Source organism: Bufo gargarizans, chromosome 7, assembly GCF_014858855.1.
Source record: "Bufo gargarizans isolate SCDJY-AF-19 chromosome 7, ASM1485885v1, whole genome shotgun sequence".
Lineage (NCBI taxonomy): Eukaryota > Metazoa > Chordata > Amphibia > Anura > Bufonidae > Bufo > Bufo gargarizans.
In genome coordinates this window covers 168305681-168319313 of record NC_058086.1, presented here as the reverse complement: position 1 = coordinate 168319313, position 13633 = coordinate 168305681, and the positions used below count along the sequence as shown (strand labels likewise).

Genomic DNA, 13633 nt, shown 5'->3' with positions numbered 1-13633 from the left:
ATACAGTGAGTAACAGAAGTATTTGAACACCCTGCGATTTTGCAAGTTCTCTCACTTAGAAATCATGGAGGGGTCTGAAATTCACATTGTAGGTGCATTCCCACTCAGAGAGATAGAATAAAATAAAATAAAAAATCAGGAAATCATCACATTGTATGATTTTTTTAAGAATTTTATTTGTCTTGCACTGCTGAACATAAGTATTTGGACACCTGAGAAACAGCAAAAATTCTGGCTCTCAAAGACCTGTTTCTGCGCCTTTAAAAAGTCCACCTCTACTCCGCACATTAATCTAACTTAGTAGCTCCTGTCTGAGCTCTTTAAAGACCCCTGTCCACCCCACAGTCAGTCAGACGCCAACTACTACCATGGGCAAGACCAAAGAGCTGTCAAAAGACACCAGAGACAAAATTGTGGACCTCCACAAGGCTGGAAAGGGCTACGGGGCAATTGCCAAGCAGCTTGGTGAAAATAGATCAACTGTTGGAGCAATTGTTAGAAAATAGAAGAGGCTAAAGACGACTCTGTCTCCCTCGGACTGGGGCTCCATGCAGGATCTCACCTCGTGGGGTATCACTGATGATAAGAAAGGTGAGGAATCAGCCCAGAACTACAAGGGAGGAGCTGGTCAATGACATGATTAGAGCGGGGACCACAGCTTCAGAGGTCACTGTCGGTAGAACACTACGCCGTCATGGTTTAAAATCCTGCATTGCACGGAAGGTTCCCCTGCTCAAGTCACCACATGTCCAGGCCGTCTGAAGTTTGCCAATGACCATCTGGATGATCCAGAGGAGGCCGGGGAGAAAGTCATGTGGTCAGATGAGACCAAAGTAGGACTTTTTGGTCTAAACTTCACTCGTCGTGTTTGGAGGAAAAAGAAGGATGAGTTGCATCCCAAGAACACCATCCCTACTGTGAAGCAAGGGGGGGGGGGGGGGTAACATCATGCTTTTGGGGTGCATTTCTGCGAAGGGGACAGGACGACTGCACTGTATTAAGGAGAGGAGGAATGGGGCCATTTATTGTGAGATTTTGAGCAACAACCTCCCCCCCCTCAGTCAGAGCACTGAAGATGGGTCGTGGGGGGGGGGGGGGGGGGGTCTTCCAACATGACAACGACCCAAAGCACACAGCCAGGATAAGGAGCGGCTCCGTAAGAAGCATATAAAGGTTCTGGAGTGGCCTAGTCGGTCTCCAGACCTAAATTCAATAGAACATCTTTGAAGGGAGCTGAAACTCTGTGTTGCTCAGCGACAACCCTGAAACCTGACAGATTTAGAGGAGATCTGTGTGGAGGAGTCGGCCGAAATCCCTGCAGCCGTGTGTGCAAACCTGGCCAAGAACTACAGGAAACGTCTGACCTCTGTAACTGCAAACAAAGGCGTCTGGATCAAATATTAACACTGATTTCCTCAGGTGTTCAAACACTTATGTTCAGCAGCGCAAGACAAAGAAATTCTTTAAAAATCATACAATGTGATGTTTCCTGAATTTCTATTTTATTCTGTCTCTCAGAGTGGGAATGCACCTACAAGGTGAAGTTCAGACCCCTCCATGATTTCTAAGTGGGAGAACTTGCAAAATCGCAGGGAGTTCAAATACTTCTGCTCCTCCCTGTATATATCTGCAGGCAATGGGAGAGACAGTGTAATATCACTGCAGAGACTGGGAGAGACAGTATAATATCAGTGCAGAGACTGGGGAGAGACAGTATACTATCACTGCAGAGACTGGGGAGAGACAGTGTAATATCAGTGCAGAGACTGGGAGAGACTGTGTAATATCACTGCAGAGACTGGGAGAGACAGTATAATATCACTGCAGAGACCGGGGAGAGACAGTATAATATCACTGCAGAGACTGGGAGAGACAGTATAATATCACTGCAGAGACTGGGAGAGACAGTATAATATCACTGCAGAGACTGGGAGAGACAGTATAATATCAGTGCAGAGACTGGGGAGAGACAGTATAATATCACTGCAGAGACTGGGAGAGACAGTGTAATATCACTGCAGAGACTGGGAGAGACTGTGTAATATCACTGCAGAGACTGGGAGAGACAATATACTATCACTGCAGAGACTGGGGAGAGACAGTGTAATATCAGTGCAGAGACTGGGAGAGACTGTGTAATATCACTGCAGAGACTGGGAGAGACAGTATACTATCACTGCAGAGACCGGGGAGAGACAGTATAATATCACTGCAGAGACTGGGGAGAGACGGTGTAATATCACTGCAGAGACCGGGGAGAGACAGTATAATATCACTGCAGAGACTGGGAGAGACAGTATAATATCACTGCAGAGACTGGGAGAGACAGTATAATATCACTGCAGAGACTGGGAGAGACAGTATAATATCACTGCAGAGACTGGGGAGAGACAGTGTAATATCACTGCAGAGACTGGGAGAGACAGTATAATATCACTGCAGAGACTGGGAGAGACAGTGTAATATCACTGCAGAGACTGGGAGAGACAGTGTAATATCACTGCAGAGACTGGGAGAGACAGTATAATATCACTGCAGAGACTGGGAGAGACAGTATAATATCACTGCAGAGACTGGGGAGAGACAGTGTAATATCACTGCAGAGACTGGGAGAGACAGTATAATATCACTGCAGAGACTGGGAGAGACAGTATAATATCACTGCAGAGACTGGGAGAGACAGTGTAATATCACTGCAGAGACTGGGAGAGACAGTGTAATATCACTGCAGAGACTGGGAGAGACAGTATAATATCACTGCAGAGACTGGGAGAGACAGTATAATATCACTGCAGAGACTGGGGAGAGACAGTGTAATATCACTGCAGAGACTGGGAGAGACAGTATAATATCACTGCAGAGACTGGGGAGAGACAGTATAATATCAGTGCAGAGACTGGGAGAGACAGTATAATATCAGTGCAGAGACTGGGGAGAGACAGTATAATATCACTGCAGAGACTGGGAGAGACTGTGTAATATCACTGCAGAGACTGGGGAGAGACGGTGTAATATCACTGCAGAGACTGGGGAGAGACTGTGTAATATCACTGCAGAGACTGGGGAGAGACTGTGTAATATCACTGCAGAGACTGGGGAGAGACAGTATAATATCAGTGCAGAGACTGGGGAGAGACGGTATACTATCACTGCAGAGACTGGGGAGAGACAGTGTAATATCACTGCAGAGACTGGGAGAGACAATATACTATCACTGCAGAGACTGGGAGAGACAGTGTAATATCACTGCAGAGACTGGGAGAGACAATATACTATCGCTACAGAGACTGGGGAGAGACGGTATAATATCAGTGCAGAGACTGGGGAGAGACGGTATACTATCACTGCAGAGACTGGGGAGAGACAGTGTAATATCACTGCAGAGACTGGGAGAGACAATATACTATCACTGCAGAGACTGGGAGAGACAGTGTAATATCACTGCAGAGACTGGGAGAGACAATATACTATCACTACAGAGACTGGGGAGAGACGGTATAATATCAGTGCAGAGACTGGGGAGAGACAGTATAATATCACTGCAGAGACTGGGAGAGACAGTATAATATCAGTGCAGAGACTGGGGAGAGACGGTATACTATCACTGCAGAGACTGGGGAGAGACAGTGTAATATCACTGCAGAGACTGGGAGAGACAGTATAATATCAGTGCAGAGACTGGGAGAGACAGTATAATATCACTGCAGAGACTGGGAGAGACAGTATACTATCACTGCAGAGACTGGGAGAGACAGTGTAATATCACTGCAGAGACTGGGAGAGACAGTATAATATCACTGCAGAGACTGGGAGAGACAGTATAATATCAGTGCAGAGACTGGGGAGAGACAGTGTAATATCACTGCAGAGACTGGGGAGAGACAGTGTAATATCACTGCAGAGACTGGGGAGAGACAGTGTAATATCACTGCAGAGACTGGGGAGAGACGGTATACTATCACTGCAGAGACTGGGGAGAGACAGTGTAATATCACTGCAGAGACTGGGGAGAGACGGTATACTATCACTGCAGAGACTGGGGAGAGACGGTGTAATATCACTGCAGAGACTGGGAGAGACAGTGTAATATCACTGCAGAGACTGGGGAGAGACAGTGTAATATCACTGCAGAGACTGGGGAGAGACAGTGTAATATCACTGCAGAGACTGGGGAGAGACAGTGTAATATCACTGCAGAGACTGGGAGAGACAGTGTAATATCACTGCAGAGACTGGGAGAGACAGTGTAATATCAGTGCAGAGACTGGGAGAGACAGTGTAATATCAGTGCAGAGACTGGGAGAGACAGTGTAATATCACTGCAGAGACTGGGAGAGACAGTGTAATATCACTGCAGAGACTGGGAGAGACAGTGTAATATCACTGCAGAGACTGGGAGAGACAGTGTAATATCACTGCAGAGACTGGGAGAGACAGTGTAATATCACTGCAGAGACTGGGGAAAGACGGTATAATATCACTGCAGAGACTGGGGAGAGACAGTGTAATATCACTGCAGAGACTGGGAGAGACAGTGTAATATCACTGCAGAGACTGGGAGAGACAGTGTAATATCACTGCAGAGACTGGGAGAGACAGTGTAATATCACTGCAGAGACTGGGAGAGACAGTGTAATATCACTGCAGAGACTGGGGAAAGACGGTGTAATATCACTGCAGAGACTGGGGAGAGACAGTGTAATATCACTGCAGAGACTGGGAGAGACAGTGTAATATCACTGCAGAGACTGGGAGAGACAGTGTAATATCACTGCAGAGACTGGGAGAGACAGTGTAATATCAGTGCAGAGACTGGGAGAGACAGTGTAATATCACTGCAGAGACTGGGAGAGACAGTGTAATATCACTGCAGAGACTGGGAGAGACAGTGTAATATCACTGCAGAGACTGGGAGAGACAGTGTAATATCAGTGCAGAGACTGGGGGAGACAGTGTAATATCACTGCAGAGACTGGGAGAGACAGTGTAATATCACTGCAGAGACTGGGAGAGACAGTGTAATATCACTGCAGAGACTGGGAGAGACAGTATAATATCAGTGCAGAGACTGGGGAGAGACAGTGTAATATCAGTGCAGAGACTGGGGAAAGACGGTATAATATCACTGCAGAGACTGGGGAGAGACAGTGTAATATCACTGCAGAGACTGGGAGAGACAGTGTAATATCACTGCAGAGACTGGGAAGCTTGTAATATACATCAGTGCAGATGGTGAGGTAGTGTTATATGTATCATTGCAGACACTGGGAGAGACAGTATATTTATATATATACTCTATATGGAGAGAAGTATGGAACCAGACGTTCTGATCATTGAAGTCGGCAGGTGTTTCATACAGTCCAGACTCCCTCTGCCAAACATTGTGCTGTAGCGAAAGCTTCATGACAGGAGTTCCATGGCTGCTGCATGCAAGCCTTCCATTACCAAACTCCATGCCAAGTGTTGGATGCAGAAGTGTAAAGCTGCCGCCACTGGACTCTGGAGCAGTGTCCATGTCTTCTGTGCAGTGACCAATCGCACTTCTCTATCTGATGGACGAGTCTGTGAATGTCAGGAGAACGTTACCTGCCTGACTGCATTGTTCCAGCTGTAAAGTTTGGTAAGGGAGCGGTACGAGCGGATGCACACGAAGGTGGTCGGTCCGATCTTCCAGGCTGACCGTGCTCCCCTGACATGAACTGACTGTATCATAGAGTTTGTGTGAAACAGCCCTAATGCTATAGGGTTGTTTTTTCAGGGGTCGGCCTCCCCTTCGTTCCAGTAAAGGGAATCTTAATGCCAATGTGAACAATTTTATGGTGGCAACTTTGTGGAAACAATTTCTGGAAGGCACTTTTCTGTTCCAGCATGACTGCGCCCCAGTGCACAAGGCAAGCTTCATATAGGCAAGGATGGGGGGAGTCTGGTGTGCAAGAATCTCAACCCCCCAACGCCAGGTCCTCTCCTCCAACATCAGGGTCTGACCTTAAAAATCCTCTTCTGAATGAATGGGCAAGAATCCCCCAAATCGTGTAGAAAGACTTCCCAGGAGAGGACCAGCTCCGTATTAATGAATATGGATGTAGAAGAGGAGGGGGTCTGAAAAGCTCCTGGAGCGGTCCTATACTTTTCTCCAGACATAATCCGTACAGACGCTGGGAGGGAGAGACCGCAAACCGATGTGTATGTAATACCCGTATATATCTGCACAGAGCCCGGGGGCAGGGTACACCCAGCACTGGATATGTACATGTAATGTGGGTGGTAGTAGTCACTGCTGTAGTCCGTTCTGCTGGTTTCTATATCACTTTCTCATTCATTAATGCTACAGCCCAGTAAGGAAACCTCACGTGTTCTTGTTCATTCTCCCCCACTGATATCCGGCTATAGGCGCGTGTCTGTGCCCCCACAGGACATGTATACAAATCCTCAGCATAAACCATATCTATGTTATGGGGGAGACAGTCTTGCACGCAGAGGATCCGCGGCCTTCATAGACATCTTGTAATCGTTAGATTTGTATGAAGCCCCGTGGAATGTACACGGCTCCAGATTTATTATTCTTCTGTATGTGTCATCCCTTGTGTATATAGCTCCAGGATATGTGTTGCACCGGTAGAGCTTACAATCTAATTTCCCTCTCCCTGATAAACACACAATATAAACACAGTATAATATTCATGAGAAACCAATTAACACGGGAAGAGCAAACATTTTGCAAATGTAAGTCTTTCATGAATCCCGTCATAGACACATGGGTCTCGGGGATGATGGAGCTCAGTCTGTGCTGGTGGTCCCTTACCACCCACCGTAGCTGCCTTTAGCATGTGCTAGGGGGAGCTTACTACAGAAGCTGTATAGATCTGTATTTAGGGAGCGCCCCCTAGCGGCAGCTGCAGACAGATACTGGCAACGTAGACTTTCCAAGCCGCAAAGTGTTTCGGGCTGGCTGGACTGGAGTGATAAGTTTGGGGGATGCCCTGGTTTTCACCCTTAACCCCCTGTCAGGAGGTGTTGACTTTGTTGCAGGGAGATCCCCAGGTCACTATCACCATGACAGTCAAGGACTGGTGGCACTTGTGCAGTAGTACAGTGGTCAGGAACGGAACCAAGAGTGGTCGCAAGGAGAGAGGTCAGGATGCAAAAAGCCAGAAGACAAGTCAGGGTCAGAACCAGAACTAGAACAACATGCAGCAGGCAATCGAAGGGACAAGGAACGAAAGGCATAGCACCAAAGACAGCAACACACAGGGACCTCAGACACCGGGCAAGGCATGGCGATCCCCCTTTAAACCGGCACCAGGCCTGATGTGATTTCTGGGCACCAGTTCCTTGTGCATTCAGAGCAGTAGAGCTGAACCAGCAGGGCCACAGTGCAGAACGCAACCAAGAGCGGAGAAGGCGTCTAGTTTTCCAGCAGCTGAAGTCAATGGAACTGGGTAACATTTATAATGCCATTTCATGGTTGTGTGAAGGGATGCAGAGGGTTTGGAGCTGTGTATCAGGAGAAGTCACAGGTGCATACACACATGGGCCATGGCACTCTGATGGGGTTTAGGTGCCCCGATAATCTTCTGTCAGGCTGTTTCTGGCATAGTTGGTCCCTATTAACTATAATGGGATCTGGCTGAGGTCCGGCACTTTCCATCATAAATCCTGGGTTTCGTGCAGCGTTTTTTGTCCTGCCGACAGCCAGCATTTATGCCAGAACAGGCCGCCAGATCTCCTAACGCCAGTGTGAACCTATACCAAAAATCCAATCTATTCCCTGTGTCTCGTCTCGGCAAAGAAAGGAATGTGACACATTGAAACGTCCACGCAGCATTAATTACAGGACAGGGTTAATCCTCCTCTAATCTGCACAAGGTTTAGCTGTCAGTTAAGTGATACGTCTGTCATTTACAGCTATATATAGGCAGACCGTCCTCTGTGCGAGCGACCCCCACGGAGCACCCCTAAATATAGTCTCATTGTGCTCCCTCCGGCCCAGCATTAACCCCTGCAGTGCCACGTGTTCTTCCTTCTAGATGACAGGCGCCAACTAGAATGATGCAGTTATTTGTTCCCCGGCACGTGCATTTACACCTATACAGCCCGCGTGCCGCTATCCTCGTCTGCCGGGATGCACGTCCCGAGTTAATGACGGCACTGTACCGGACAGAAAGGGAGCAGCTGTCCTCAGAATCTTTCAGTAGTGCAGCCTCAGACTTTAGGCTTCACCCCGAAACCAGAAAATGTTTCATAGGATGGCAGCCGGGCCAGGCTCGTCCAGCAGGTGTATGGGGGAGTGCAGGCCGCTCTCCTCCTCGGCAGTGCGCTCATCCCTCGTCATCACACTCAGCAGCACGTTTTGTAGGATTACCTGTCACCTTGGAAGCTGATTTGAGGTTTAGGCGCTAAGTCTGACGTCCTTAAGGTCCCTCTGTCCGGTTTCCCCCCGTTTTCTGCAGTAATGATGGCGACGTTTCTGTCTTCAGCTTCTTTTTGTTTTCTCTCCGGTTGCAGAAGTGCTGCCTCTGGTGGAATTTTACCTGGAAGAAGGGATCTCAGATGACGAGGCCACGTCCCTCATTGACCTGGAAGCCCCAAGAAGTCAACCCAGTAAAGACAGGTGGCAGGAGATGTCCTCGGCGGGTATCCTTACTGCGGCCATGTAGTTATACAGTCCGTACGGCTGTGGGCCATACGACCACTACAGGAGCGCCAAATACAACATGTTCGATGTGAACTACCTCCCTAGTGGCACCAAAACCACACAGCAGCACAAAATTCCACCGCAACAGTATCACAGTGCAGCGCAAAGTGCATCCCAGCAGTGCCAGGCATATCCCCCTATAGATGTCAGCCATACTGCCCCTATCAGTGCCAGCCTTGATACCCCTGCAGATGCCAACCACTCCTATAGCACATTGGAGGCGCTGCTCACCGTGTATTCAGCGGCTGGCGCCCTGCACTGGTTATTCAGCTGTTGATGCCCGGCACATACGGGACCCGCTAAACCGGGTACTGTCCTCCATGGTACAGTTACTGGTGCCCCTCTGTATGCAGCCCCCTGGCCGTGTGCATATGCTTACAATGTATTACAGCTCCTCACACTCCCTGTTATTACCTTGATCCACAATTAAAGAGGCGCAGACCCTGCGGCTGGACGAGGACGAACCGATCCTGGACGACGACCCCTTCACAGCAAAACTAAGTTTCGAGGTGAGCTCGTCATAGAGTGGACATAAAGCAGTGGTCACTCAGCTTTCCTAAAGCCCGAAACTCTGCTTAATTATGCAGCAGCACAGGAGCCACGGCGGCCCCCAGATTTGCAGATCGCCTGATTTACATATACAGGGGGTGTGTCTTAACTCCACTAGCTCCACCCACAGAAATAAGATGGTACCATGTGACCCCTTCTGTAAATAGAAGTTCTTCTATTTCTCTACAATTATTGCAGCAAGGCGGCTCAGAGTTCATCCCTGTGATAGTGAACCGCGCCGTGCTGAGGTCCATGAGCCGGCGGGACATCATGGTGAAGCGTTGGCCGAGGCCCTTGAAATGGCAGTATTACCGCTCCCTGCTCCCCGATGTCTCCATCACCATGTGCCAGTCCTGTTTCCAGGTATGTGTCCTCACTACATCTTTGTCAGACCACTCATCCTGTCATCCCGAGCCACCGCTAGGGGGGAGAGCTCACTACATACAGATTATACAGCCACCACTAGAGGGGAGAGCTCACTACATACAGATCATACAGCCACCACTAGAGGGAGCTCACTACATACAGATTATACAGCCACCACTAGAGGGAGCTCACTACATACAGATTATACAGCCACCACTAGAGGGAGCTCACTACATACAGATTATACAGCCACCACTAGAGGGAGGTCACTGCATACACATTATACAGCCACCACTAGGGGAAGCTCACTACATACAGATTATACAGCCACCACTAGGGGAAGCTCACTACATACAGATTATACAGTCACCACTAGAGGGAGCTCCCTACATACAGATTATACAGCCACCACTAGAGGGAGGTCACTACATACAGATTATACAGTCACCACTAGAGGGAGCTCACTACATACAGATTATACAGCCACCACTAGAGGGAGCTCACTACATACAGATTATACAGCCACCACTAGAGGGAGGTCACTACATACAGATTATACAGTCACCACTAGAGGGAGCTCACTACATACAGATTATACAGCCACCACTAGAGGGAGCTCACTACATACAGATTATACAGCCACCACTAGGGGGAGCTCACTACATACAGATTATACAGCCACCACTAGAGGGAGCTCACTACATACAGATTATACAGCCACCACTAGAGGGAGCTCATTACATACAGATTATACAGTCACCACTAGAGGGAGCTCACTACATACAGATTATACAGCCACCACTAGGGGGAGCTCACTACATACAGATTATACAGCCACCACTAGGGGGAGCTCACTACATACAGATTATACAGCCACCACTAGGGGGAGCTCACTACATACAGATTATACAGCCACCGCTAGAGGGGAAAGCTCACTACATACAGATTATACAGCCACCGCTAGAGGGGAAAGCTCACTACATACAGATTATACAGCCACCACTAGAGGGAGGTCACTACATACAGATTATACAGTCACCACTAGAGGGAGCTCACTACATACAGATTATACAGCCACCACTAGAGGGAGCTCATTACATACAGATTATACAGTCACCACTAGAGGGAGCTCACTACATACAGATTATACAGCCACCACTAGGGGGAGCTCACTACATACAGATTATACAGCCACCACTAGGGGGAGCTCACTACATACAGATTATACAGCCACCACTAGGGGGAGCTCACTACATACAGATTATACAGCCACCGCTAGAGGGGAAAGCTCACTACATACAGATTATACAGCCACCGCTAGAGGGGAAAGCTCACTACATACAGATTATACAGCCACCACTAGAGGGAGGTCACTGCATACACATTATACAGCCACCACTAGGGGAAGCTCACTACATACAGATTATACAGCCACCACTAGAGGAAGCTCACTACATACAGATTATACAGCCACCACTAGAGGGAGGTCACTACATACAGATTATACAGTCACCACTAGAGGGAGCTCACTACATACAGATTATACAGCCACCACTAGAGGGAGCTCACTACATACAGATTATACAGCCACCACTAGGGGGAGCTCACTACATACAGATTATACAGCCACCACTAGAGGGAGCTCACTACATACAGATTATACAGTCACCGCTAGGGGAGAGAGCTCACTACATACAGATTATACAGCCACCACTAGAGGGAGCTCACTACATACAGATTATACAGTCACCACTAGAGGGAGCTCACTACATACAGAATTTACAGCCACCACTAGAGGGAGCTCACTACATACAGATTATACAGCCACCACTAGAGGGAGCTCACTACATACAGATTATACAGCCACCACTAGAGGAAGCTCACTACATACAGATTACACAGCCACCACTAAAGGGAGCTCACTACATACAGATTATACAGCCACCCCTAGAGGGAGCTCACTATATACAGATTATACAGCCACCACTAGGGGGAGCTCCCTACATACAGATTATACAGCCACCACTAGAGGGAGCTCACTACATACAGATTATACAGCCACCACTAGAGGGAGCTCTCTACATACAGATTATACAGCATCCTTTACGCTCAGTTATAAGTGCATCTTCAGTGAGCTCCCCCTCGAGGTGGCTGGAGGCAGTGGAATTTCATCATATGTCTATGCAGGGGGTGTTGGAGCTCTGGATCAGAAATACAAAGTGTGAATCGGTGCAGATTTACCTCAGACCTTTATGTTTGTAGCATTGCTGAGAATGCAGATCCTGGCAGTTTCTCTTTCCAGCACGTCCGGTCTGACATGTTGGTTAATGCTTGTATTCACACTCAGTCCCAGGGACATGAAATCACCTGCCCCCCACAAGTCATGTCACCTCAAGTCCTCCTCACCTCCCGCACCCCTCATTATTAGATGATATTCAGGGTCCTATGTAGGTGATGTAGCAGAGCTCAGTGTGTTGACCTGCTTGTTGTCTGCACTGGAGGTTTATCTGTATAAAGCGTGATGGGCTAAAGACAAACTCGGCTCTGCTGTCCCCATATACTTTACATTGTGACACTTCTTGTATTCTAGATGTTCCACACAGAAGACTATGAACTTCTCGTCCTTCAGCACAACTGTTGCCCATACTGCCGGAAACCCATCGAAGAGACCACCCAGTGATGAGGGCAAGAGCGCCCCCCGGCCCCTACCAGCCAGCGCCGTACAGCAGAGCTGAATATGTTTATTAATATTCTATATAAATTATTAAATCATTTCTACAAGCTTATCGTCCTCGTATTTTCAGCGAGGTTTGGAAAACAGATACACAGGCTAGGATTGGGTACAGCGTCTCAGCAGACAGTATCACACAGGATAGGATTAGATACAGCAGACAGTATCACACATGATAGGATGAGATACAGCAGACAGTATCACACATGATAGGATGAGATACACAGCTCAGCAGACAGTATCACACATGATAGGATTAGATACACAGCTCAGCAGACAGTATCACACATGATAGGATTAGATACACAGCTCAGCAGACAGTATCACACAGGATAGGATTAGATACAGATCTCAGCAAACAGTATCACACAGGATAGGATGAGATACAACAGCTCAGCAGACAGTATCACACATGATAGGATTAGATACAGCAGACAGTATCACACATGATAGGATGAGATACAGCAGACAGTATCACACATGATAGGATGAGATACACAGCTCAGCAGACAGTATCACACATGATAGGATGAGATACACAGCTCAGCAGACAGTATCACACATGATAGGATGAGATACACAGCTCAGCAGACAGTATCACGCATGATAGGATTAGATACACAGCTCAGCAGACAGTATCACACATGATAGGATTAGATACACAGCTCAGCAGACAGTATCACACAGGATAGGATTAGATACAACAGCTCAGCAGACAGTATCACACATGATAGGATTAGATACACAGCTCAGCAGACAGTATCACACAGGATAGGATTAGATACAGATCTCAGCAAACAGTATCACACAGGATAGGATGAGATACAGCAGACAGTATCACACATGATAGGATTAGATACACAGCTCAGCAGACAGTATCACACAGGATAGAATTAGATACACAGCTCAGCAGACAGTATCACACAGGATAGGATGAGATACAGCAGACAGTATCACACAGGATAGGATTAGATACACAGCTCAGCAGACAGTATCACACAGGATAGGATTAGATACACAGCTCAGCAGACTGTATCACACAGGATAGGATTAGATACAGAACTCAGCAGACAGTATCAAACATGATAGGATTAGATACACGGCTCAGCAGACAGTATCACACAGGATAGGATTAGATACACAGCTCAGCAGACAGTATCACACAGGAGAGGATTAGATACAGATCTCAGCAGACAGTATCACACAGGATAGGATTAGATACAGCAGACAGTATCACACAGGATGGGTTTAAATCAGAGGTGGGCAAACTGTTTGACTCGTGGGCCACAATG

At 47.6% G+C, this 13633-nt stretch overlaps 1 protein-coding gene across 1 annotated transcript in view; it reads left to right on the top strand.

Moving 5' to 3' along the window:
* IFT122 (intraflagellar transport 122) overlaps nucleotides 1-12392 on the top strand; it is a 51267-nt gene extending 38875 nt beyond the window's left edge. Inside the window, exons 26-29 of the mRNA XM_044301326.1 lie at nucleotides 8506-8634; nucleotides 9128-9204; nucleotides 9443-9607; nucleotides 12201-12392. Coding sequence (XP_044157261.1) covers nucleotides 8506-8634; nucleotides 9128-9204; nucleotides 9443-9607; nucleotides 12201-12290 — 461 coding nt within the window. The 3' untranslated portion in view covers nucleotides 12291-12392. The remainder of the gene's footprint in view (nucleotides 1-8505; nucleotides 8635-9127; nucleotides 9205-9442; nucleotides 9608-12200) is intronic.
* The last annotated feature ends 1241 nt before the right edge of the window (nucleotides 12393-13633 follow it).